The 23,258-nt window shown below is 54.7% G+C and overlaps 10 protein-coding genes across 10 annotated transcripts; 6 read left to right on the forward strand and 4 right to left on the reverse strand.

The window, feature by feature from the left end:
• Positions 1-1,295: 1,295 nt before the first annotated feature.
• On the forward strand, positions 1,296-2,963 carry CC84DRAFT_1147008 (FabD/lysophospholipase-like protein; the record flags this gene model as incomplete). Its single annotated transcript, XM_018176574.1, has 1 exon — positions 1,296-2,963. One exon carries the CDS (start codon positions 1,296-1,298, stop codon positions 2,961-2,963), a length of 1,668 nt encoding a protein of 555 aa, XP_018034784.1.
• Positions 2,964-3,643: 680 nt separating this feature from the next.
• On the forward strand, positions 3,644-4,270 carry CC84DRAFT_1246391 (uncharacterized protein; the record flags this gene model as incomplete). Its single annotated transcript, XM_018184202.1, has 1 exon — positions 3,644-4,270. The coding sequence occupies one exon, from the start codon at positions 3,644-3,646 to the stop codon at positions 4,268-4,270; it is 627 nt and encodes a 208-aa protein (XP_018034785.1).
• Positions 4,271-4,609: 339 nt separating this feature from the next.
• Positions 4,610-8,314, reverse strand: CC84DRAFT_1164889 (uncharacterized protein). Its single transcript, XM_018178592.1, has 3 exons — positions 7,834-8,314; positions 6,099-7,783; positions 4,610-6,048 (listed from the first exon to the last, which is right to left on the reverse strand). The coding sequence occupies exons 1-3, from the start codon at positions 8,264-8,266 to the stop codon at positions 4,831-4,833; spliced, it is 3,336 nt and encodes a 1,111-aa protein (XP_018034786.1). The 5' UTR covers positions 8,267-8,314; the 3' UTR covers positions 4,610-4,830.
• A 199-nt stretch (positions 8,315-8,513) lies between these two features.
• Positions 8,514-9,699, forward strand: CC84DRAFT_1176641 (PALP-domain-containing protein; the record flags this gene model as incomplete). Its single annotated transcript, XM_018180234.1, has 2 exons — positions 8,514-8,649; positions 8,702-9,699. 2 exons carry the CDS (start codon positions 8,514-8,516, stop codon positions 9,697-9,699), a joined length of 1,134 nt encoding a protein of 377 aa, XP_018034787.1.
• Positions 9,700-9,737: 38 nt separating this feature from the next.
• Positions 9,738-11,258, reverse strand: CC84DRAFT_1147014 (uncharacterized protein). The gene is made up of 3 exons (XM_018176575.1): positions 11,002-11,258; positions 10,505-10,942; positions 9,738-10,455 (listed from the first exon to the last, which is right to left on the reverse strand). The coding sequence occupies exons 1-3, from the start codon at positions 11,099-11,101 to the stop codon at positions 9,767-9,769; spliced, it is 1,227 nt and encodes a 408-aa protein (XP_018034788.1). The 5' UTR covers positions 11,102-11,258; the 3' UTR covers positions 9,738-9,766.
• Positions 11,259-11,616: 358 nt separating this feature from the next.
• On the forward strand, positions 11,617-12,420 carry CC84DRAFT_1056751 (uncharacterized protein; the record flags this gene model as incomplete). The annotated part of the gene is made up of 1 exon (XM_018173546.2): positions 11,617-12,420. A coding segment is annotated over one exon (804 nt), but the record flags the coding sequence as incomplete, so codon positions are not given.
• A 66-nt stretch (positions 12,421-12,486) lies between these two features.
• Positions 12,487-13,587, reverse strand: CC84DRAFT_1120836 (ribosomal protein L1). Its single transcript, XM_018175593.1, has 2 exons — positions 13,334-13,587; positions 12,487-13,272 (listed from the first exon to the last, which is right to left on the reverse strand). Exons 1-2 carry the CDS (start codon positions 13,558-13,560, stop codon positions 12,615-12,617), a joined length of 885 nt encoding a protein of 294 aa, XP_018034790.1. The 5' UTR covers positions 13,561-13,587; the 3' UTR covers positions 12,487-12,614.
• Positions 13,588-15,144: 1,557 nt separating this feature from the next.
• CC84DRAFT_791898 (uncharacterized protein) lies at positions 15,145-15,947 on the forward strand. The gene has a single exon (XM_018187410.1). The coding sequence runs from the start codon at positions 15,358-15,360 to the stop codon at positions 15,871-15,873; it is 516 nt and encodes a 171-aa protein (XP_018034791.1). The 5' UTR covers positions 15,145-15,357; the 3' UTR covers positions 15,874-15,947.
• A 2,418-nt stretch (positions 15,948-18,365) lies between these two features.
• Positions 18,366-19,349, forward strand: CC84DRAFT_1187505 (P-loop containing nucleoside triphosphate hydrolase protein; the record flags this gene model as incomplete). The annotated part of the gene is made up of 1 exon (XM_018180933.1): positions 18,366-19,349. One exon carries the CDS (start codon positions 18,366-18,368, stop codon positions 19,347-19,349), a length of 984 nt encoding a protein of 327 aa, XP_018034792.1.
• A 615-nt stretch (positions 19,350-19,964) lies between these two features.
• On the reverse strand, positions 19,965-21,930 carry CC84DRAFT_791940 (S-adenosylmethionine decarboxylase proenzyme). Its single transcript, XM_018187412.1, has 2 exons — positions 21,538-21,930; positions 19,965-21,486 (listed from the first exon to the last, which is right to left on the reverse strand). The coding sequence occupies exons 1-2, from the start codon at positions 21,677-21,679 to the stop codon at positions 20,018-20,020; spliced, it is 1,611 nt and encodes a 536-aa protein (XP_018034793.1). The 5' UTR covers positions 21,680-21,930; the 3' UTR covers positions 19,965-20,017.
• Positions 21,931-23,258: the final 1,328 nt, after the last annotated feature.

The raw sequence follows: 23,258 nt of genomic DNA on the forward strand, positions 1-23,258 counted from the left end.
CACGCGCGAGCACTCGAGCTGGGCGACACCCGCGCTTCAAAACCCTGGTACCAGACACCTCTCGACTTTGTGTGTCGCGAAGATTGACACGGCTCCTGAACATATACCTACTAGTTGGACGCACCAATTCTCCAAATGGACAGGAAGGCGCTGCTGGGCCGCAATGCTGACTCCTATATCGGACATGCCTCTACCGCCGCTATCCTTGCGATTGGAGCTAGTAGAAGCAGCCTTCTCGATCCCTTTCCTCGTTATAAACTTCTTCGCGTGGTCCTAGTACCTTCCTGCGCTCATCGAGTAGTGGCTGTGGCGCGCGGCGTTGCTCGTGCTTGTCTTTACTCGCGGGATGCGTCGCTCACCTGGCGCGCTACTTCTGCTATCCGATCGAGGAAGCACAGGACCTGGCGCGGGAACAATTTCTAATCCGGCTGGCTATTCTAGTGCGCAACAGCTTGCCGAGAGATGACCCAAACTTGGATGTGCCGCGGCATATACTCCTCCCTGACCTTCACCTGATGACCTTGTACGTCTTATGCAGGGCCTTCATCTTTGTGGAAGATGTTCTGGCATTCCGCAAGAATATAGAATGGCTGCAGCTTCTGCCGATTATTGAGTGAGGGTCTCCACTACGACTTCAGGTCAAGCGTTCACAAGTTCCACTCTAAGGCGGACGAAGCTAAGGCTCTAGATTTATGGGTGCTCTTTTCTAGATGACCTACATCACTGGATGCACGTCCGCTTTGTACGACCACAGGCCGGCCGATTCAACGTCCGCCGGACGTTATGTCCCCTTCTAGTGGCTTCTCGTGAGAAGCTGTATATCGCACGTGTGGCAAAAATGACTCGTCACGTTTCTGGGCGGTAACTCTACCTTGCTGGAAGGCGTGAGGAACTGAGTCTTCCTGCCGCTTTTCAGAAACTACTGCGTGGAAGCCATTAGGTTCCTCGAAGATATTACGCAGACGGGAATGGTACCTGCTAGCGCCCAGCCACCCCACAGCTACCTCGGCACACTACAACTACGCTACCCCGATAACAGAAGGTACATACACATATACAGATATCTCCGCATTTTACTAGTTCTTTCCCACGTTGCAAGCGTGGTTTGCCACGCTGGTTTTGCGACAGCTTGCCTCGTTGAGGAAAGGCGGGATCTCATACGCCATCGCGTCATCATGGTACCGAAGCCTAGGAACATGATATAACTCTACTAGCTCTCCGGGGAGCTCTTCACCCTGGGATCTTGTCTTACAACTCTGCCGACTGTTTCTGAAGTTCTCTGGTGAGTTGCAATCATGGTGTCCTTGAGGAACCTAATTGCTTGTCTAGCCGGTGCAGCAGTCGCCGCAGCTTTACATATTCCAGCAGACTCCGCGTACGCACCAAAGCACGCGACATGCCCAGCAACACCACTTGTTCGGGGTGCTACCGGCATCTCTGCCGCTGAATCCGACTATATCACCCGGCGACATCGCAAGGCTTCAGCAGCCTTGAAGACGTGGTTGAGATCTGTTGATGAGGGGTTCGATTCAGTGAGCAAAGAATGGCCTGCACACAGCAGCGGAAAAGGTGCGAAAGCGCCTGTCGTTGCGCTTACATCGAGTGGTGGTGGATACAGAGCTATGCTTAGCGGTGCTGGTGTCGTCAAAGCTTTTGATGGACGTGAGAAAGTCAAGACGGGCGTCAGTGGACTCTATCAGGCCCTCACCTATGAAGCAGGTCTCTCCGGCGGGTCTTGGCTTCTATCGTCTCTCTCAGCGAACGACTACCCGACAATCAGCTCTCTCCAGAAAAGCCTTTGGGAGGAAGCACTTGAAAGTAGCCTCCTGGTCACTAGTATTCTGGTCTCGACTCCGAAAGACACCATTTATTCCACGGTTGAAGCGAATGTTAAAGCCAAGCGAGATGCTGGCTTCGAACCAACCATTATCGATCCTTGGGGTCGACTTCTTGCCTATGGTCTTCTGTACGGCGTTGACGGAGGCGTCCGTGCCACCCTGTCTGGCCTAACGAAAACCTCCAGCTTCAAGTCCTATATGGCACCATACCCGATTATCACGGCTCTCGGAGTCGAGACTGGGTCGTGTATTCCGGAGGTCAACGCCACACAGTACGAGTTCCATCCATATGAGTTTGGTTCATGGGATGCTGGTGTTGCGGCTTTCGCTGTCTCCAAGTATGTCGGCACGTCCTTCTCCAACGGCCGTCCGATCAAGAGCTGTATCACAAACTATGATCAGCTCAGCTACGTACTTGGCACATCTTCCAACGTTTTTGCAGCAGCGTGCACGCCCGTCCCCGCCAATAATTCCGCCGATGCCTCACTAGTACAAAACTTTGCTGCCTTCGTCTCCAAGCCCGGCTCTGACGTCTCCGTGCGCGAGACATTTGGCCTGTTCCCAAATCCTTTCCAAGGCCGTCACGATTCTCCAGAGGTCTCAGGTCTCTCGACTCTAGAGCTCGTTGATGGCGGCGTGGGTGTTGGCTATCAGGGCAATCCGATTTGGCCGTTCCTATATCGGTCGGACGTAGATGTCATCATCGTTAACGAAAACTCGGCCGACACACGCGACAATTATCCCGATGGTACACAAATCGTCAATACCTATAAGGCAGCAGTAGCAGTGGGTTTAAAACGCATGCCAACGATCCCTTCCGTGGAGACCTTCGTGACCAAGAAGCTGAACCAGAAGCCGACGTTCTTCGGCTGTCACAGCACGGAGGCGGCCACAATCATCTTCATCCCCAACTTCAACTACACATTCACAAGCGGCCAGCCGACGTCCAAGATCCAGTATCATCGTAACGAAACCGTAGGAATGATAAGCAACGGCGTGGAGGTAGGCAACTATGGTGGCAAGGACAATTGGCCGTTGTGTCTAGCGTGCGGTATTACAAAGAAAAATGGCAAGAAGCTGCCAGACGGATGTGCAGCGTGCTTTGAAGAGTATTGCTTCAATTAGAAAGCTTAGAGGGGAATATCAACATATGAGTAGTCAGAACAAGAGACCCACAAATCCTCGACAACGGCTGGTATAACCGACATTGACGGTCTGCGAGGTCGACTGCATCCAAAACTGCGCTTCATCGTAATGCCGACAATTTTGCGTGAATTGATGATAAGTCCAAATGAGCTTAGCGATTCACTGAGTCACTGTCTATCCTCGGCCAAGTCAAAATCCTCTTATTGAACCCATACCTAGTATTCTTAGCCTTTATCTAGCTCATCATTCCACAGGCTGTATGCCCCAGAACCAAACCCAAGCTTCGACATCTCGACACGAGTCCGAGATATAGTATTTCATTCAACTCATCAAAACAGAGCGATGGATCTCGACCAGATGTTCGTTCCCGCATACATTGTACATTTGTTGCCCATATATTCTTCCATCACGATGCCTACAACCATGAGACCTCATGAGCTTCCCTTGACAAAGTAATCTTGCCCAATTGTCTTCATCGAGCTCAAGTTTTGCACAACACCCCCACAGATATTTACTCTCAGGCCTCCCCAATATATCTTCCCCCCTGAACCGAGAATGTACAACGTAATCGACCACAACACCAAAAAGCACCAAGTACCAACTGGTCCCACTGCATTGATTCTCCCGGTACAACGCTGTGTGCTTCAATTCCCACCACAATGCCCTCCCGCACCTCCTTCACCGAACTCCGCCACCTCACCGCCGGACAAGACGGCGGCTTCAACCAAGGCATCCTTATCGTCCGCCACCGCCGCACCGGCACCTGCTATATCGAAAAGCGTGTCTCCCCCCGCGCCATCCGCACCGGCCACGCCGCCCGCGAAGCCCGCGCCCTGCGCTCCTGCCACCACCCGCATATCATCTCCTTCGTGTTCGCAGACATCGACGCCGCTGGCTACGGCTACGGCAGCATCTACATGTCGTACTGCGAGCTGGGGTCTCTCGACGGGTTGCTCTCGCGGCTGGCACGGCGCTCGAACTTCCCGCCTGAAGGCTTCCTCTGGAAGATCCTGTTCGACATGGCAACCGCACTGTGCTATCTCCAGACGGGGCTGAAGTCTTCGTCGCTGGCGCAGAGCGGACAACCCGTGTCTGGCTGCGCGCTGGGCTGGGTTCAGATTCTGCATCGGGACATCAAGCCCGCAAATATCTTCGTTACGTTCGCGCACAGCAGAACTGAGAGCGTGTATCTAGCCCTAGTCCTGGGTGACCGTTCACGAAGCCTTTCGCTGCGCCTGAGGAACCCCGTTATAGCGACACCAGCGACGTGTACTCCCTCGCGCTGAGCGTGTATTGTGTTGCGGCGCTGCGGGACACGCCGCGCCTGGGGGAGATTGTTAGGGCGGATCCGGCGCCAGGGTATTCGCGGGAGCTGAGGGGAGTGTTGGGGCGCATGCTGAGGTTGATGCCGGAGGACAGGGTGGAAGTGGATCACCTGCCGTACCTGGTGTGGAGGGAGACGAGCGTGGTGAAGCACGAGCGGGCGGCGAGGGGGTTTCAAAGTGAAAACATGCCTAGCTGGGCATTTTGGGAGTAAAACTGAGAACGGCAGAGATTCCGAGTGAAAAGCAGCGGTAGTGCGTGTAGGGGTCGAGAACAGCGGATGATGTATCTGTTCCCACACGTACAGCGGTTTACGATAATTGATTCGTCGGCCTTCGAGCTGGGAACATACACCTAATATGCCAGTTTATGTATCCAACCATGCCCAACCTTCACAGTTACATTCATAAGTTCATAACCCCTGGCCAGCCGATTAGGCTCCAACCCACCCAGAAGTGACCGATTAAACGCCAATAACCTCCCCCCAGTGATACATATTTCAACGAGGTCGACGAGGAAGCACCTAGCGTCTCGAAGTTCTCGCAGGCGCCACAACAGTATCATCGTCCTCCTCATCTTCATCAAGCTCACTCGCCAAGAGACTGTTCACTATATCGTCCTCGGTGATTGGCTTATCATTATTTGGTTCGTCTTCCATCTCGACATCGTCATCATCCTCGAGATCCAAGGGCATCCGGGTAGACTCTCCTTGCACGCCAGCCATTGTGATATCCTCTTCTTCCTCCTCTGCCGTCTCTTCCGCTGTCTCTTCCGCTGTCTCTTCTGCAGGTGCAGTCTCTGGGACTTCTGTGGCTTCTGGCATGGCGGTCTCAGCATCACTCTCCGCAGCCTGCGTGGCTGTCTCAACCTCGCCTACTCTCTTGGTGAGATTGGTTTCAAGCTTGGTCAGGAAATTACGCTGCGTTGCGTCTACGCCTAGATTACTCTCTACTGCCTCGTTGACAAGGCGCAGAAGCGTGCTGAGTTGCTCTTCATCAGGGGCGGGTCCAGTGGGCGCAATGTAAGCCTTTGTAAGCAGGGCGAGCAAAGGCTTCCTCTCGTCCCTGCTACAGTTGCGGGTGAGTGCATGCTCCAGGATCTCGCTAGCGAGACAGATGTGCGGCTCTTCAGCCTCTAGTGTTGTGGAAGATTTGCCGTCAAAGTCTACTCGCACCTGATTGACAACCTGGCGGCCATCTGTCCAATCTGCAATATGCGCAGTGATGACTGGCCAACCGACCATTTCCTCATCATCATCGTCCAGATCTTCCTTCTTCTGCCATAGCTTGCTGAAGAGCTGCACCGATATTTGAGCCATCAGCAAGGCGTTGGTGATTTTCGAGTGGCAGAAGGTTGGGAGGAAATAGCTCAACACTTGCCGAATTCCTGGCTGCTGGGCCGTGTCTGGGTCGAAGTAGGCTATAGCCAATTCTCTCAAGATCAGTGCTGTCTCTTCGCGGGGAAGCAAGTCGAAAAGAAGAAGCTTCGAAGCGGCTTTGCACGCGAGAAGGCTAATTTCGTTGTTGTCCGATCTGATGCCTTTGAGGAGGACACTCTTCGCGACCTTCTTGACGTATTCGTTCGGTACCGGCTCGGAACCGTCCTCTGCTGGTTCTTCCTTGAGAAGGGATCTATGCTGATATACAATATCGGCCAACGCTTGTATAACAATCACTTTAAGTGCATCGTGGCCCTTGGTAAAACAATGTATGAAAAGCTCAATGTTGTTTCTTGCAAGATCCTAAACAGACAAGGTTAGGATGGGTTGAGATCAGTACTAAGCAAACATACCTCGCTGAGAATGGCACCCAAGGCAAGACAATTGATACCGCGCTCTCTGATCATAGCATCTTGTTGACGTACGGCCGGCACAACAAGAGTGTTCAGGACGTTTGTCAGATAAGTATTTGAAAAATCAGTAGTGACGACGGTTTGCAACATGTTCTGAGCAATATCCAGACACTTCAGGTATACATTAACCTCAAGCTCGTGTCGCCTTGCCTGTTCTTCAGGGTCCAGTTCTTTCGTGGCCTTAGCCTTCTTCAGTCCGGCTCTACCGTTGTCGCTCTCGACATCGGACTGCGCCGAATGAAAACTCTCGTCATCGTCGTCACCTGTGACGGTGGCGTCATCGGCCATCAGGGTATCTTTGACTTCGGCGATGGCCTCGACAATGAGCTGACAAAACTCGGACTCCGTATCGCAACAGACGCGTAGAACTTGAATGGCTAGCTTGGTACATCCTTCCGGAAGCTCAGCTCTAGACAGAACATCGCGTACCATGTTCATCATCTGATTTCGCCCAACACCATCGCTATAGTCGAGGCTGAGAGCAATGTGGAGAAGCTGCTCCACCGTGAACTCCTTGTCGTTCATGTCGTCGTGGAGCTGCAGCATCTCGGAGTCATCTTCCGGGAGGCCAGAGCCATAATATTGACTGATGGTGTCGAGAAGCTCGTTGAGATGCTTATTGACAATATAGTCAAATTGCGCCGTCGTAGGGAACTTGTCTTCTAGGTCTTGCTTCAGGGCAATGTCGGTTTTGTCGTCGAGGCTATTGCAGTAGTCCATCAAGCTACGTGCCATAAAAGCATTGTATGGGTCTAGCTTGTCCCTCCAGAACTCGTGATCGAACGTGATGAAGTCGCGGTAGTCTGTGCGAATCTCCCAAAAGTGCTGCATGGCATCGTGCGCAATGCCGTCCTCGGCTGCGTAGTCGACCACGTTGATACGCTCCAGAAGTTCCCGGACGGCCTCAAGGTTAGGCGGGGCTGGCCGGGTTTGCTCTTCCTTTGGACGAGGATCGGACCCAGCGGCGCAGTCCTCGAGCCACTTATCGCAGAAAACACGGGCGGCAGACTTTCGCACAATGTCGTCTCGGTCACGTAAGCCCCATCGAAGGAGCTTTTCTCGCTCAACAAGCCTCATGTACCGGAAGTCACCTAGACTTGGAAGGACCGTGCGGTAGACTATTCGCCTGACCATCGGATCCACATCTCTAGCACGTTCGAATATATAGCGTATCGCATCTTTGCTTCGATCTATGTTGTGGAGGATAGCACGTCGGACTTCGGCGCTTGGATCATTTTGCATCATATCGAGGAGCCTCTCCAAAATGTTGCTGGTGATGTCTTCATCGTCTTCATCTTCTTCTTCTTCGTCGTTGTTCATGAGAGGAACGAGACCCAGCACTGCTTGCACGCGGACCGATGATTCCTTGTGCCGGGACAATTTCTTAAGACAGACTCGCAACAACGCGAAGAGGTCATCGTCTAGGGTACTTAACTGGCCGACGATATGTGCCAGAGCTTGCGTGGCTCGGAAGTGAACGACTTTGTTTGATACAGGGTTGCCTTCCAAGGGAAAGAGAATGCCAAGTAACGTCCGAATAATCAGCTCGACGAGACGGCTGGTAGGGGTTTCGGGCGACTGCAGTTCCGTTCCGTCTTCAGCGTCTCCTTGGTATATTTGGCGGTCTGGAAAGTGTCAGCAACGGTTGGCTAGGGGCTGCCCGCGGACAACTTGCCCTTCTCGAACGCGTTCTTGACGAACAGACCCAAGAACCTGATGACGCGGTCCCCTTCTTGGACTCCCTTCTTCACATTCAAAACTCTCAACAGGCACCGCACGACCGCGGTGTTGAAGTCTTGCTCATCGAATTGTTCCTCCTCCTCCTGTGCCTTCTTCTTGTTCCTGCTTTCGTCCTGCTCGTAGCAGCATCGCTCCTGGATCTTACGCAGCATGGTCTGCAGCTTCCGCTGCGTTGCTGTCGTGTTTTGGGCATCGTCAAAGATGTGATTGATCTCGGTGCGTAGCGAACTATCCAGCCCCTCATCTGGTATCTCGACGTTGGCTGCGGAGCTGCGTCCTCTGGTGGATCTGCGCGTCGTTGTCGCCGTCGCCGTCGCCGCCGAAGAGCGGGCTGAGCGTGTCGAGCGCGCCGCGGTTCGTCCCGGCATCGTGTATTCGGGCGTGTCCGGTCGCGGTGGTGGCGGGATGCGTTGTTGTTTATTCGCAGTGTTTACGGCTGGACTGCAAGCGGACAAGCGCGTTGCGGAGACGCGGGCACGTGCAGACGGGCGAGCGCACGAGTCATGCAATTGCGCCATCGGCGAGGCGACTTGATTCGCCGCTGGGCACAAAGCTCTTGCTGCGCAACGCCTTTTGCTCTTGCCCAACGCATTGTAGGCTTGACGTTCGTGCACAATGCTCAGGACCGCACCGCGCCGGTTCGCTGCCTCGCTCTGGCGGGGCGCAGAGAGCATACAGTCAGAAGCTGGGTACCAGAAGGCCATCAACATCTCAAAAGCACAAGGCATTGGCCAGCGGGGCTTCCTGGATGGTATGGTGTATCACCTGCTCTGCAGTAGGTTGTTTGCATTGACACTTAGCAGCAATTGGCAAGACGCCGCTCATCCGCCTCAAGCGCCTCTCCGAAGAAACCGGCTGCAACGTCCTGGGCAAGGCCGAGTTCCAGAACCCTGGTGGCAGCGTGAAGGATCGCGCCGCCCTCTATGTCGTCGAGAACGCTGAGAAGCTTGGACTCCTCAAACCAGGTGGCACCGTCATCGAGGGAACCGCAGGAAACACCGGCATTGGCCTTGCCCATGTCTGCCGCTCCAAGGGATACAAGCTGGTCATCTACATGCCCAACACGCAGTCGCAGGGCAAGATTGATCTGTTGCGATTATTAGGCGCTGAGGTCTACCCAGTACCTGCTGTTGCATTCGACAACCCGCAAAATTACAACCATCAGGCCAAGAGGCACGCAGAGAGCCTGGATAACGCGGTATGGACAAACCAATTTGACAACGTCGCGAATCGGCAGGCGCATATCGAGACTACCGGTCCCGAGATCTGGTACCAGACGGACGGCAAGATCGATGCATTTACCTGCGCAACCGGCACCGGAGGATCGCTCGCGGGCGTCACCAGGTACCTGAAGGAGAAGAGTGACGGGAGGGTGAAGTGCTTCCTTGCGGACCCACCGGGGTCTGTCCTCCACTCGTACATCCAGAGCGGAGGCAAGCTTGCAGAGCGGCAAGGTGGCTCAATAACAGAGGGAATTGGTCAGGGTCGCGTGACGGACAATCTGAAGCCGGACATCGACCTGCTAGACGGCTCAGTGCACATCAGCGATGAGAAGACCATCGAAATGGTGTACCGCTGCCTGGACGAGGAAGGTCTCTACTTGGGCGCCAGCTCATGCCTGAACGTGGTCGCGGCGAAAGAGGTGGCAGAGAAGCTTGGAAAGGGCTCTACCGTCGTCACACTGCTTTGCGATGGCGCCTACCGCTACGCAGATCGCCTCTTCTCCAAGAAGTGGCTCGAAGAGAAGAAGCTTCTCGGCGCGATACCGCAACATCTCACCAAGTACATCGTCCTGCCGTAAGAAACAATATACCAACAAATATACTGTCAAATACTGTTCAAACACAATTCTATTGACCCATCTATGTCTATATCATAGGTGCCCCGCTGGCAAACCCATTTGCAACCGCAGTCACCAACTGGTGCGCAATAGCCGTTGCCGGCGGAAGTCTCAATCCGCCTTCCTTGTATTCCGGTCCAGGCTCCTCTCCCAAGCCACTCGTACCTACTCTAAGCGCTTCCCTGAGTTCATCAGCGGTGAACCACTTCGCATCTTCCAATTCTGCATCGTGTCCTAGATGGATATCTTCGCCTCCGGGAATAGCCTGGCCAATGGCGCCAATCATCAGATTCGCAGGGTACGGCCACGGTTGCGTAGAGTGGATCACCACACGTCCGAGATGTACTCCACTTTCTTCCCACACTTCGCGACGCACAGCTTCTTCCACGGACTCGGCGGGCTCAAGGAATCCAGCAAGCGTGCTGTACCAGTGTGGCGGCCAGCGCTTCTGGCGACCAAGCAGCATGCGCTGGCCGTCTGCAGAGACAACGGCCATGATCACAGTGGGGTCTGTCCGGGGGAAGCACAAGTTCGAGATGCCCGTCCTGGTAGCACACGGCGGCCGCACCGGGTTCAGCACGGAAGGCGCGATATCCTCTGGCGGGCACGTCCGCTTGAACCCCGCGTGTGTCGAGAGCGTAGGGTATCCGCAGGCGGCGCAGAAGGGGTTCCTCGCGTTCCAGTCGAGCAGGTGGCGCGCCTCGGCGTATATCGCAGCTATGCGGGTGTCAGTCCACGTCCTTCAATCCACACAATACCAACGCACCTTCCTCCGGCGGCAGACTCAAGTGCATGCGCCCCTTGCTGAATTCCTTCCCCTCCGCCGTCACCTTCTGGATCAGCTTCTCGAAGTTCTCTGCCAGCGCGCCCTTGGGCGTGACGTCGACGGCGAACCACGGCACGCCTTTGTAGTGCTCCTTATACACTAGGCCCTCGTGCCTCTCGTCCAGGCCCAGAAATATTATCTGCGGCACATACGTGCTCGAGTTGTAGTCGGCGATGGTGTCCGCCTCGGACTTGGAGAACGGGTCCGAACCGACGATAGACGTGACGTCGGCAAAGCTTTGTGTGGCTATGGAGGTGGGCGGGTGGACGAGGGGCTCGAGCTTGTTGAAGAGGAGGATTTTAGTGCTGGGGTGGCGGATTGCTTGCGAGAGGAAAGTGTGGTCGGGGCGGAGGAAGGATACACGGTTCAGAGGGGAGCCTGTGGAGCTTCCAATTAATGCTTGTCCAGTGCTCGTCATGCTTGATTCCTAGGCTCACCAGAGAAATAATTCGCAATCTCCTTTCCAAATTTTCGCGAGAGCATGCTGTCGACCTCGGGATGCGCAGGCTCAGGAAGGTCGGGCTGCGGCAGTGGCATGTCGTCGGTACCTTTAGGTAATTTAGAGACAGACCTCGGTCGGATGTATATGCTGGAAGCTTGACTTGAAAGAAAGACAGAACTACTACAGACAAGGGCAAGGAGGGACGCGATGCGAAGAATACCGCACTACCTCGGGCTGTTTATCTTGACGACATCGTGCCCCGCGATTAGAAACCAATCCGTCGGCGCTGATGTGGTGCTGGTTCCGAAATCGGAAAAGCGTCCCGATGCGCCGCTTATCTCCGGTGCGCGACTACTGCTAAACGTACACACGCCAAGCGCAAGTACGACTGCAGTGTCCATACCAACGAGCGAACCAGACAACTCGACGGTTCAAACCAAACCAAACCAAACCATACCGCAACGCTATGCGATAGCCGCCCTGCGCCATGAGTCGTTTCTACGTACGTCCTCTCCCGTTCCCCTCGCCCATGCCACTCCCCTCCATCATACCTAACGCACAACCACAGATCGACGACTCCTCCTCCCCCTCCTCCCCAACCCATCGCTCCTCGGCCTCAGACTCCGACTCTGAAAACGACGCCACACTCCCATACCCCGCGCCCCTCTCCCGGTCCTCCTTCCTCTCCCCTACCTTCACGCCCCAGTCCTACCTCTCGACCCTGTCCAACCGCCACCAAACCCTCGAAGACCTGCGCTCCGACCTGCGCGCCCGCTCTGCGCTGCTCTCCCGCGAATTGCTCGACCTCGTCAACACGCATTACACAGACTTCCTCACTCTGGGCGCGAGTTTGCGCGGCGGTGATGAGAAAGTCGAGGAGGTGAGGGTGGGGCTGCTGGGGTTTGGTAAAGAGGTGGGCGCGCTGGCGGAGCGTGTTGGGGAGCGCGAGCAGGAAGTTAAGGCATTGGTGGAGGAGAGGGAGAGGATTAGACGTGGTGTCGTGGTGGGGAGGAGGCTCGTAGGGTTTGAGGAGGGGCTGAAGGGGGTAGAGGAGGGGCTGGGGATTGTGGAGGTGGCTGCGAGCGATAGTGAGGACGAGGACGATGAGGATGAGGATGAGGACGACGAAGAGGGTATGGTGGGCGGCGTGTCGATTGCGAAGCTGGCACGGCATGTGCTGCAATGGAGGGTTGTAAGGGAGGCGGAAAAGGGGCTGACAGGCCACCCGTTTGTGGTTGCGCAGGCGCCGAGGATGGCGAAGGTGAGGAGTACGCTGTTGCTGGATTTGAGTGCGGCGTTGAGGCAGGCGAAGGCGGCGGGGGCAAAGGGGAGCGTCGTGAGGATCATGAAGGTCTATGCGGATATGGGGGAGGAGGGTGAGGCGGTCAAGGTACTCAAAGGGCTGAGGTCGTGAGAGTTTGGTATTGCATGACGAGGAACGGAAAGCAGGTGGCCTCAGGGCTGAACGCGTGATTGATACCCAGCATAGCGTAGCAAAGACTGCAAGCGCAGCGTGGCGTCCTGGCCGGAAAAGTACGTATTGTACATTATTTGTACATCTAGTGGAAGTTTACAAAAGCGGTCTTGTACAAAATGCTCGACCATCCGCTACAACGGTCCCGACAACGCCCTCGCCGACACGGAATCCGGGCCCTTGAAATCCCCATTCAGCGTGAACCCTGGCGAGTTTGTCGAGCTGAGCACCACCTCGTGGATCTCCTTGGGTGTGCCATTCAACCGCGCAATATCCTTCTTCAACGTCTCCATGAACGCCTTGATATTCGTCTGCATCTCCTCGGGCGTGAACCCCAGCTGCCCAACCGCCAGCCGTACCACCGCATCTCTCTCCCTGTACTCGCTTGCGCCCACCATAGACTTTACCGTCGCCCCAACATTGGTGACCACGGTCCCCGTCTTCGTCGACGGCATCAGCCCCTTGGGACCCAGGATTCTTCCCAACGCGGCCTTGTTCATCTTCTGCAGGCTGTCCATGTGGCATATGCAGCGGTCGAAGTCGATGTTGCCCTCCTTGATCTGTGCAAATACTTCGTCCTCGCCGACGAGCGAGGCGCCTGCCGCGCGGGCGTCGGCAGCGGCCTTGGAGCCTGGGGGTGCGATGACACAGATGCGCAGGTCGGTCTTGACGGGGTGCGGCAGGCGCAGGCGGTTGCGGACAGAGGGCCCGTTCTTGAGCGTGCGGAAGCGGACGTGTACTTCGTACTTGGAGGACGTCGGGGTGCGGCCGACTTCGAAGGCGCGGATGTAGCTGTTGCGCAGCCGTTAGTTTCAAAGCTGTACGGGATCACGCGTGTGCGAGGGCGACGTACTGCATCGCATCTATCAGCGAGAACTGGTCTGCTTTCTTGAGGTCAGACTGGAGGTAGTGCTTGCGCGCCTTCCTCTTCTTCGCATCGGGTGCCTTTGTCGTTTTGCATCGTATTGACGTCTGGTGCAGCGGGAGGGCGGCTAATTGCGTTAACGTCGGCCGCGCGGACGCTATTGACGGGGCGGTTATTCTGCTCAGGGGAGCGAGGAAGGAGCGTGGATGTGCCATTGGAGCTGTGATGGACGTCGTCGCGCTGGCGAACAATTTCCAGAGACGCCAAGACAATGTCGGAAGTCGGGGATGCCAAGAGGGCGCCTGCGTTGGTCACGTTATGTTCCATGCAGCTGCTCTCCACACACCAGCACAACATCTATTCAGAACATCGTCGGCATTCATACGTTCAAATCACGCGACCAAGTTTTGCCCGGCTTACGTGAGGGCTTTAGTCTGAGGCGAGAGACCTACACACGCGTAGCACACTCATCTTCTCCTGCAAACCGTTAGCAGAAATGACTTCAAGTAGACAAGAGAAGGCTGCGCTCACCGAGAGGGCTCAATGATGAATTATCAGTTTCTCTTAGCCGTTCGAGGTGCTGACATTCCAATTGGAAGCCATGGAAGATCCTGCACTCGTAATGACCCAATAGTAGAGACTCGACTTGCACGGGCGGCATCGAAACGCTGCCATGCGGAGCAGAATCCCCCCGTCAGGAGGCTTACGATCCAGGAATCCATGCATTCAGCCTGGCACTTGAATATGCATGCCTCGGACACGCAATCTAGCAGCTAGACTTCCTGGATGTAATTGACCACCAAGACTCCATTCATCATCACACAGCTTGGATTCCCCAACATAGGCGATGCAGGCGCAATCTGCTCGCGTTGCCTGTAGCCTTGATCCGAGACGCGTCGGCGCCATGACTAGAAATAAAACGATTCTACGATACGTCCGACAGTTCTTCGTGGCCAGGACGAATCGTACTCTCTGCTCCGACGTACAGTATATACAACTCCATATTCACTGTCTCGCTTGTCCCGGCATGAAATACGTCGCAAAATCCCTTGCCAAGCGATGATGCGGCCTCTAGTATGACTTCGGAAGGGACGGTGCTCGTGTTACAGGCTTAGAACAGTCCAAGAGTTCCGCTCAAGACATCAGCTTACAACACCAACTGCCCAGTTCTGTGTCAGGTATCAGCACATCAAGGGAATAGTTTGCCAGTGTCAAGCAACTAGAGCAACCAATTGGTGGAGGATTTATCTCACGCAGTTGGCAGGAACATACGCACGAAGTGGCTTGCGCTGCATAAGCTTCCTTCTCGTACATACGAGAATCGCGACCATGCTACTCGTACCATCTCACACCGAGCTGAACATGCCACGGGAAAGCCCGCATCGAGATGCTGCAAAGCGGGCCGGGCATGCCCTAGACAGGCAAAGCGTGAGCGAAATGTCGATGAGAAACACCAATTGAAGGGTTCGCTTACGTGCTCCCTGTCGGCGGGATCCTACTGCGGCACGATGAACGGGCGGGAAGCAGGCGATGCTTCCGCGTTATCGGTCCAGGATAGCGTTCGCGGTATACTCCGAACAACTGCATACTGTCACTATCTTAGCCACGACGACTAAAGGGCGAGGCAACAATGTCACGACACCAACATTAAATGCCAGAAATGACATTGAAACGCAGAAGTGATTCGAAACGCCATGTACCAGAGCTTCAGATACTCTCGAACCTATACGGTTGGCTGGGACCGCGTTCCTCACAAAATATGCTCACACCTTGATCATGCGCTTAGTGCGTTATCAATGCAGCCTCAGGGTCTTGGCCTCGACATGTTCTCGAATCCTCTCACCAGAACGAGTGTAGTACGAACCTTAGACATCCTCAACATGTGTTGAGATCCACAAGCATGAAGAGTTTGAATTCTAGCAGAACTGATATATAAAGCAGGCATTTGTTGTTCGAACTGCATCACCACCAGCCACATCCGACTAAAACTCCTTTGAACTCTATAATCCAACATGTACCTCCCAACCTTCCTCATCCTCGGGCTGAGCGCCACTGTCTCCGCTCTACCGCCCACATCCCGCCGCGCATGCACTTCCTACCGCACGGTCTCCGACCCGGGCTTCTACGCCTCGGCCTCCCTCCCCTCGGCGGACTTCCCTGACGATCCGCCCTACTTCGAAAACCAAATCCTCGAATTCCAGCCCTCCTTTACCTCCACCAGCACGTGCACGCTCTTCGGCAACTTTGAGCGTGGGTTCCCCGTCCGCGTGGACGGCAACGCGGCCCCCAAGCTCAATGTATACCAGCGGCACAGCAGCACGGATAAGAAGCTTGTGGGGACTTTTGCGGCGCTGGAGTTGGATGAGCAGGGCGAGACGACGGATATAGTGAGCAGTCCAATCGCGACGTTCAAGTGTCAGGAGGGGACGGTGTTTGAATTTGAGGTGGCACTGAGTGGGGCGGGGAGTTGGGCGAGTGTTGCGTTTGAGGAGGATGCGGAGAGTGGGTTTTCAGTGTTGGCTTGTTAGCATGTAATGACGGTGGTATTCAGTGATGTTGTAGGCCGAGGAGTGTAATTATGATCGTAGATAGCCTTCGCAATATACCAAATTAATTTGCTGTCAAGTCTAATACTTTGCTTACTTTTGCGAGCCGTGGCAAAACGCAGTACATACACTTAGGACGGTGCCAGAGTACAGATATTGGGAAAAGGGAAATTTGCTGTATGCACTCCATCACTTCGCGGATCAACGAGTTCATCGCATGTGGTAGTACAGCCATTGATGATTCTTGTAAAACTTGGTAAGCTCGTCGAGCCGAAATACAGCCGCATCTGTGCGAGTCTCTAGATCATCCTATTGATCATTCTCGAGCTTCTTCAATCAGACTGTCGTTGTTCCAGAGACGCCCCTTCTCGGCATCGATGCTGATGACTGATGATTCTATAAAGAGGGGACGTATTGCGGAAGCGCATGTATGGGATACCAGGCAGGGACTCTTCCTAAGAGGCGATTAAAAACCTGAGAAGCTTTCTCGACCTCTCCTTTCTCACAAGCCAGCTCGAAAGCATATTTTATGCAAGCACTGCGTTTGAGGCTGTCGATGTCGCTTGGAGCTGGTCCGGGGGAGCATCAAATTCCAACCTGGAATCTTTCGACATGCCAGTGGTCGGCAACTCGGACACTTCGACGGTCCACTTGACAAGCTAGCCCGCGAAGTAGTCACCGGTGATCAAAGTACGCATCATAAGTCCATAGTTCTCGTTCAGAAGTTCACCTTTCAAAAAGGATGCTCTGTCCTGAAGATTCCGTGGCAAAAATCGAGATCTTCATCGTTTGGAAGCCACCATGGTTTTCCAGTCGAGCATACCATGCCATTATTATCGCTCTTCGTCCATGAAAATGAACTCTTGAACTGCTTAGAGGTGTGGCAACATCGTCTGTCCCCAGCAATAAGCCTTGGAGCATGTTCGCCACCTTCGCGAAGCTGGATGGTACCAGGTGCCGCCAGATCTTTTCTCTGGTCTCAAGACAACCTCCTGAGAGTAGCTGGGCCAGATGTTCAAGAAATGGTGCGCAAGAAAGGAATCACGTTTGGATGCTTCCGCAAATAGAAGCCGAAAGTAGATGATGCGTCTGACAAAGTAGGTCGCATTTCACGTCGTAGAGGTCTCTTATCCAGTCGCGAATTTCGGCGGCTCTCGATCACGTGCGGCCAGCATCGGATCACAGTGGTGTTCTCGTAACGGTATTTACGTTCAGTGCGAGTCCCTTCGTCTCCTGATTGAGTTGTCGGCAAGTGTACATGAGCGATTGTTCGATAGGCTCGTCGTCCGCAGACCCAGCTTGCTCCACTCAAAGTCCGGGCTGTAGCCCCCTTCGCGTATGAAGTAGTATCCATACGCCATTTCACGAAGCTCATGCGGCAACTTGAAAAGTCTGTTCGGCATATCGGATTGAAGGGATGCCATCATAGAATCGAGCAATGATGAGAAAGTTGAAGAATGCTAGAAAATAATACAGTACTAGTGGACAGATCATGTAAGGCTTCAGTGTCGCAGGCCCGGGACGGCGATGGCCAGGTGACTGGTTTGTGGGTCACCCTCTAACAATTCTCTTCCAAATCCTAAGCTAGAGCATTTCCACGAGCGTTGCGAAACCAGTAGATCAAGTTCGCGGAACTCCATGTCCCGTAACATTCCCAGAAATGGCTTTCGCAATACCCATCGCCTAGTGGCTAACGACCATGACGGTAGCTGTTGGTTGGACTCTTCGTGTGACCGGAGTCCAGTCACTCGTGTAGACTGTTCACTGCCCACTTCATCTGCAGCTTGTCTTCAGCATGACAAGATCAAACGTAGAACCCTCTCCAAACGTTGAAACCTGTCCGACCGCTGTGTTAAGCTTGATCTCCGATCCCGACCACGCATGGCACGCACAATACGAAACTTCCTAATAGACGTCCATTGCAATTTCGCTATTCGTATTTAAAAACTCAACTCGCGGCTTGCCCCTGTCAAAGGTGAAGAGTCCAGAAATACCGTACCAGACAAGAGCGCGAATTAGACAGATCAATTCCTCTTGGACCTTTGGTCGCGTACTGTAATGTTGCTAGAACCCCCATGGTTCAGGTACCAGATAGCCACCATAGGCCGCCGCACACATTACTATTCCACACTACTGTGAGTCAGACTAATGCGATTTCACGCACGTTGCCTTACAGAACGCCTAAATCCAATATTGCTTGAGATGGCACATAAGATTTACGACATTCCCTGCTAGCACGGGCGGTAGGTGGTAGCTACCTGTGGTAGCTTCGAATATTTTGACATTACCAGATGGAGGGGCAAGGAACCCCGCCAAAACCTCCGATGTCCGCGCGCCCGCCACTTTTCTCCCGATTTGAAATCACGTCCATCACTCACCACAACACCATGCTCTTCCGCCCCTCGCATACACCCGCTCTACCAATATATCCCGATCCAGGCTGAGCCCGCTCTCCTGCGCGACTTTCCGTCACTATGCCGCTCGAGAACATCCGCCACATCGTGCTCGTGCTGTCCGGCAAGGGCGGCGTCGGCAAATCCAGCATCACAACGCAGCTCGCGCTCGCCTTGAGCTTGCAGGGCAAATCGGTGGGCGTCCTGGACATTGATCTCACGGGCCCGAGTATACCGCGCTTCTTTGGGATCGAGGAGAGCAGGGTGAAGCAAGCGCCGGGCGGTTGGATACCAGTCGAGGTGCACGCAGAGCAGACGCTGCCATTGACGCAACACGCCATCGCCAACGCAAACGGGAGCACGCACGAGAAGGAGCAGGAGCAGGGCCAGGGCACGCACGTCGGCGCGCTCTCCTGCATGAGCCTGGGCTTCATATTGCCCAACCGCGGCGACGCCGTCATCTGGCGCGGCCCCAAGAAAACCGCCATGGTGCGCCAGTTCCTGACGGACGTCCTGTGGCCGGAGCTCGACTTCCTGCTCGTCGACACCCCGCCCGGCACCTCGGACGAGCACATCTCCCTCCTCGAGACGCTGCTCAAGACCACGGCGGGCACGTCGCAGCTCGCTGGCGCCGTCGTCGTCACCACGCCCCAGGCCATTGCCATCTCCGACGTCAAGAAGGAACTCAACTTCTGCGCCAAGACGGGCGTACGCGTCCTCGGCGTCGTTGAGAACATGGCAGGCTTTGTGTGTCCCAACTGCAGCGAGTGCTGTAACGTCTTTTCCAAGGGCGGCGGGGAGGTCATGGCGACGGAGTTCCACGTCCCGTTCCTGGGCAGCGTGCCGATTGACCCGGCGTTTGTTATGCTGATTGAGGAGGGCGTCAGGCCGCGGTATCCCAAGGGGACGGTTGCTGGGGGAAAGGCGTTGGTGGAGAGAGAAGAGGGGGTCGAGAGCAAGGAGGGCTTGTTGGTGGACAAGTATCGGGAGTGTAGTTTGGCGCCTGTGTTTGAGGGTTTTGTTGGGAGGCTGGTGGCGGATGTTGAAGGGAGGACCCGCGTGTGAGGAGGCTGAGAAATAAGGCATGTTAACGACGAGGGAAGCTGGTGCAATGAGAGGTCTCATCCTCGACAGATCCAGCTTAATTGATACCATGAGAATCCGCACGTACAGTGCCATAATCAAAAACGGCGCCTGCCTATCCTCCAACACTTCTCCCCGCCCCCTCCCTACGTTTCTAGGAGACAGCGACGTGCTTCAGAGATAGGATGGGACTCTTCATCAGCGCTGCGCAGCATCGCAGTTCTTTGGACTCTTTGGCTATCGCAGCAAATCGTTGTGCATCAGGAGGGTGAACGGAAACGAAAAGACAGCTGTTGTGAGGTGTATAATAATCATGACAAAGACGTATCACCCTGAGTTGTCATTTCAAATCAATAAACCATGTGTACTCCATTTCACGGTCGAATCAAGGCACTTCCATCACCGAGTACAGCAAGGCAACAACTCGCAGGAAACACAATATACAGCGCAAAGCGCTCTCAGAAAGAACTATACAGCTCCGGCCACCTCCGTCCAATACCAAACTTCTCCACGCAATCATTACTGCAGTTTTGTTTTCCGCTGAAAGGAAGGCCGTGACAAAAAAAAATAGTGACAAAGTTCAGACAGTTTGCACAGCAGGCACTTTTAGTCCCAGCAAGGTTATTCACGCTCCCCCAAAATTAAATCCCCTACAACACCTCCCCAAGTCTCGGCTTTCCGCCCGTCCAGTCGTCCCTCTCGTAGTACCTGAAGACTAGATCATAGCCATCCAAATCATGCACGATACGGTCGACCCTCTTATACCCCTTGATCGCATCCATGTTCTTGCTCTTCTTTGCCGTCTTCGCACCAGAAGCAACATCCTCCGAAGGCTTGGCTTCAAACAAGGTAACACTGAAGCGTCCTGGCTTGAAAATACCCACCACGTGGTCCACGATGTCCGAGGTCTCGCGACCGCACTGGTGTGCGGGAACGTTGGTCTCGAACGACGCGTAAGAGCACTGGGGCTCGGGCGTGACATGCACCGTGAAGTAGTGCGTGGCATCGGAGCCCTTCTTGGTGCCCACTGGAGCGCCCCCTGGAGCCGGGATGACGCCGTTGGCCGAGAAGCCACAGGGCGTGAAGAGGTACGCGTCGATGCGGGCATCGGGGTACTTCGAGGTAGGATAAACATCGGCCAAGCCACAAGTCTCGGAGACGACCGTTCCCAGGGTATGACCCTCGGTGGTCAGCTCCTCCGGGAAGGTGAGAGGGTCATCCTCGTCCGAGTTGAAGCCAGAATGGTCGGAAGAGGTCTGCTCAAAAACATCAAACGACGAGTCTGTGTGGTTCGTGTTCAGGACCGTGGAACCGCCCAGACTCTCGGGGTGCTCCTCTGGAATCGAGCCGAGGGATGAGATGGCATTCTTGCGAGCCTCGCGGGCCTTCTGGAGAAATCGACCTTCCGCGACCGCACTCGCGTCCTCGAGATAGAACTGACGGGCGTTCTTCTCATCGAGGTCAGTCATGAGAATCTCCAGCGTCTCGTCTTCTTCTTCGTCCGTCATGGTCTCAGGAAGCAGCTTCTGGGGGTAGCTCATGACCTTGGTCTCCGTCTCGACAATCTCTCGTCCCGGACTAGGTGGCGGAGTCAACGTCGTGTCAGGACCAGTGATGTAGAGGTACCAGTGTTCGCCATTCATCTTGCCGATCATGTAAGCACTTCCACCCTGGAATCGCTGGTCCAAGTAGGCGACTTCGTCGCGCCAGCTGCGGTGAGGTCCACGCTGCTGGTCCGGATACAGGAAATTCTTCCTGCTATAAAAGACGCGGTACGGAGTGGCAGCAGTGGCGATACCCTTGCTGGGCTGAGGAGCCACATGCGGGAAGCCTGCTTCGAGAGCTGCGATCTCCAAAAGGCGAGGCAGGCCCAACAGGAGGGTTGTCGTGCCACAAGTCTTGAGCACCACTTTGTGCGGGAACACGAAAAAGCTCGACTCCGAGAGGAGGTACGCATCGACATGCTCAGACTCGATGACGGAAAGGACCTTGCAGTTGACGAGATCGAGCATTTCCTTCCAGACATCAGCGGACACGGCCTTGAGTCCTAGCGGACCGGCCTGACCAGGCAGGTCGGTGGCAGAGCCGCTGAACCATACTTCTAGGAGTTTCTCGGGACCTGAGAAGTATTAGCTTGTTCATCGATATGGCTTGATGGAAGGAGCGATACCTTCAAAAGCATTAGTTGAGTCCAGGTCGACAGTAGCCTCCTTATTGATCGTCAGATGCGGAGTGCCAATGTGCGACGACGGAGACGCAGTGTAGTGCTTAGGAATATCGATAGTGCCGACCATCTCTTGTTCCATTGACATGCAAGTACACCGTTCGGCTAGCTTTGGTATGGATTGGTCTTCGACGAGTAGCAGTTGACTGGCTTATTGGCAGTGAAGCACAATCTGCCGCTCAGACAAGCAATGCGGTGCTCGCCTGAGTAGAGAAGGCCCACGGGTGGGAAAGCTTGTAGGGGCTGGCGGCTGCCAGCTACAATCGTCGGGTGCTGGTGGAAACGTCCGAAAGGGCGTTAAGGAGGTCGGGCGGAGAGGGGAATAAATGAGGCTTTGCGCCGGGAAATGTTGTCAGGCGGTTGTAGTCCTCGCGCGACTAGATTCCGATACCCTGGGGAAGTATCGGGTCCAGCAGACGAGAGGATCTGCTTGTTGGGTATGAAAGGTGGGAGTGGGGAGACGGGGAGTAAAACGCGTTATCGGGGCCTGAATCAAAGTCAGCGTGTCTATTCTGTCAAACAAGTATGTTTGCAGGAGGCGTGGCGCACTTTGAAGGCTTCGAAAGGAATCGCAGGAGGTCCTCTTGCGGCATAAAACCGGTGGTAGTAAGTCGAGAAGAGGGCTGCGGGCTACTAGAGCCTATGCAGTATTGTTACGCGTACTGGGTAGGTCTGCCAGCTTGAAGGCTGCGAAGTCGACGCGGGAGGGGTCGGGGGCAATTTGCTGCTCGAGAGTGAACTGGCTTGGGCATCAGTAGCTCTCCTGCAATCAGAAGCTGGCGGGCGGCATGTGAAAGCTGTTGAATGTAAAGTGTATGCGAGAGAGACTTACAGTACGGGTTTGCGATAAGCTCCTGACGGTCTTGCTGGTCGCTGCAGGTGTTTGTGAGGGTTGCAGAGGGCGAAATGGCGGAGGGACCAAATTCTGCGCTTCGTTGTTTTTCGACGTCAATGTGCACGGGCACGCGAGCGCGGCCGGCCGCGCTTTCCAAGGCAAGAACTACCCAGACCGCCCCGCCCAGACTCAGCATCGTGCCCGATCGGTGATCGATCGCACGCACTGCTACGTGCCATTCCAGTACCCCTCCAGAAATACTGTACTTGTTCTCTTCCTTCAGTGAGCTACAGGTCTCAGACGTACATGTACAGTATGAGTACTCTTGCCAGGTTCCGCACCATGGCAAAATCCATAGCACCAAAGTTCCCAGTGCTAAAAAAAGAACTAATATACATTGTCTTCACAATCTAATACATCGACCCGACGACGGTGGACCCCGCCTACCTGCCTATCCATCCCTCCGCAATAGCTGCCTGAGCACACACACCTTAGAGGGCCCAGAGCGCGAGTTCCCCACCATCACCAAGATCAGTGTTGTCACTTCTGTGTACTCATGTATGTTTATACCTCGTGTTCCTGTGCGAGCGAGCCGCCGCACCGTCCACTAGCTCTAGCTAGCGCCCCCGGCCCAACCATCGCCGTCATCATATACAACCACATATATTAACATCAAGCGCACGTACCAATCTTTGACGGTAGAAAGAAAAGATGTTGAAGCAGGTCTGGCTTCGGAATCGCAGAGCAGTCGAGGGAATGGCGCCGTGGCCGTCGCAAGGAAAACTGACTGTATTTCATTAGGCGCTCGATTTCGTGAGCTCGTGTATTCGTG

The sequence above is a fragment of the Paraphaeosphaeria sporulosa genome, assembly GCF_001642045.1.
Source record: "Paraphaeosphaeria sporulosa strain AP3s5-JAC2a unplaced genomic scaffold CC84scaffold_6, whole genome shotgun sequence".
Lineage (NCBI taxonomy): Eukaryota > Fungi > Ascomycota > Dothideomycetes > Pleosporales > Didymosphaeriaceae > Paraphaeosphaeria > Paraphaeosphaeria sporulosa.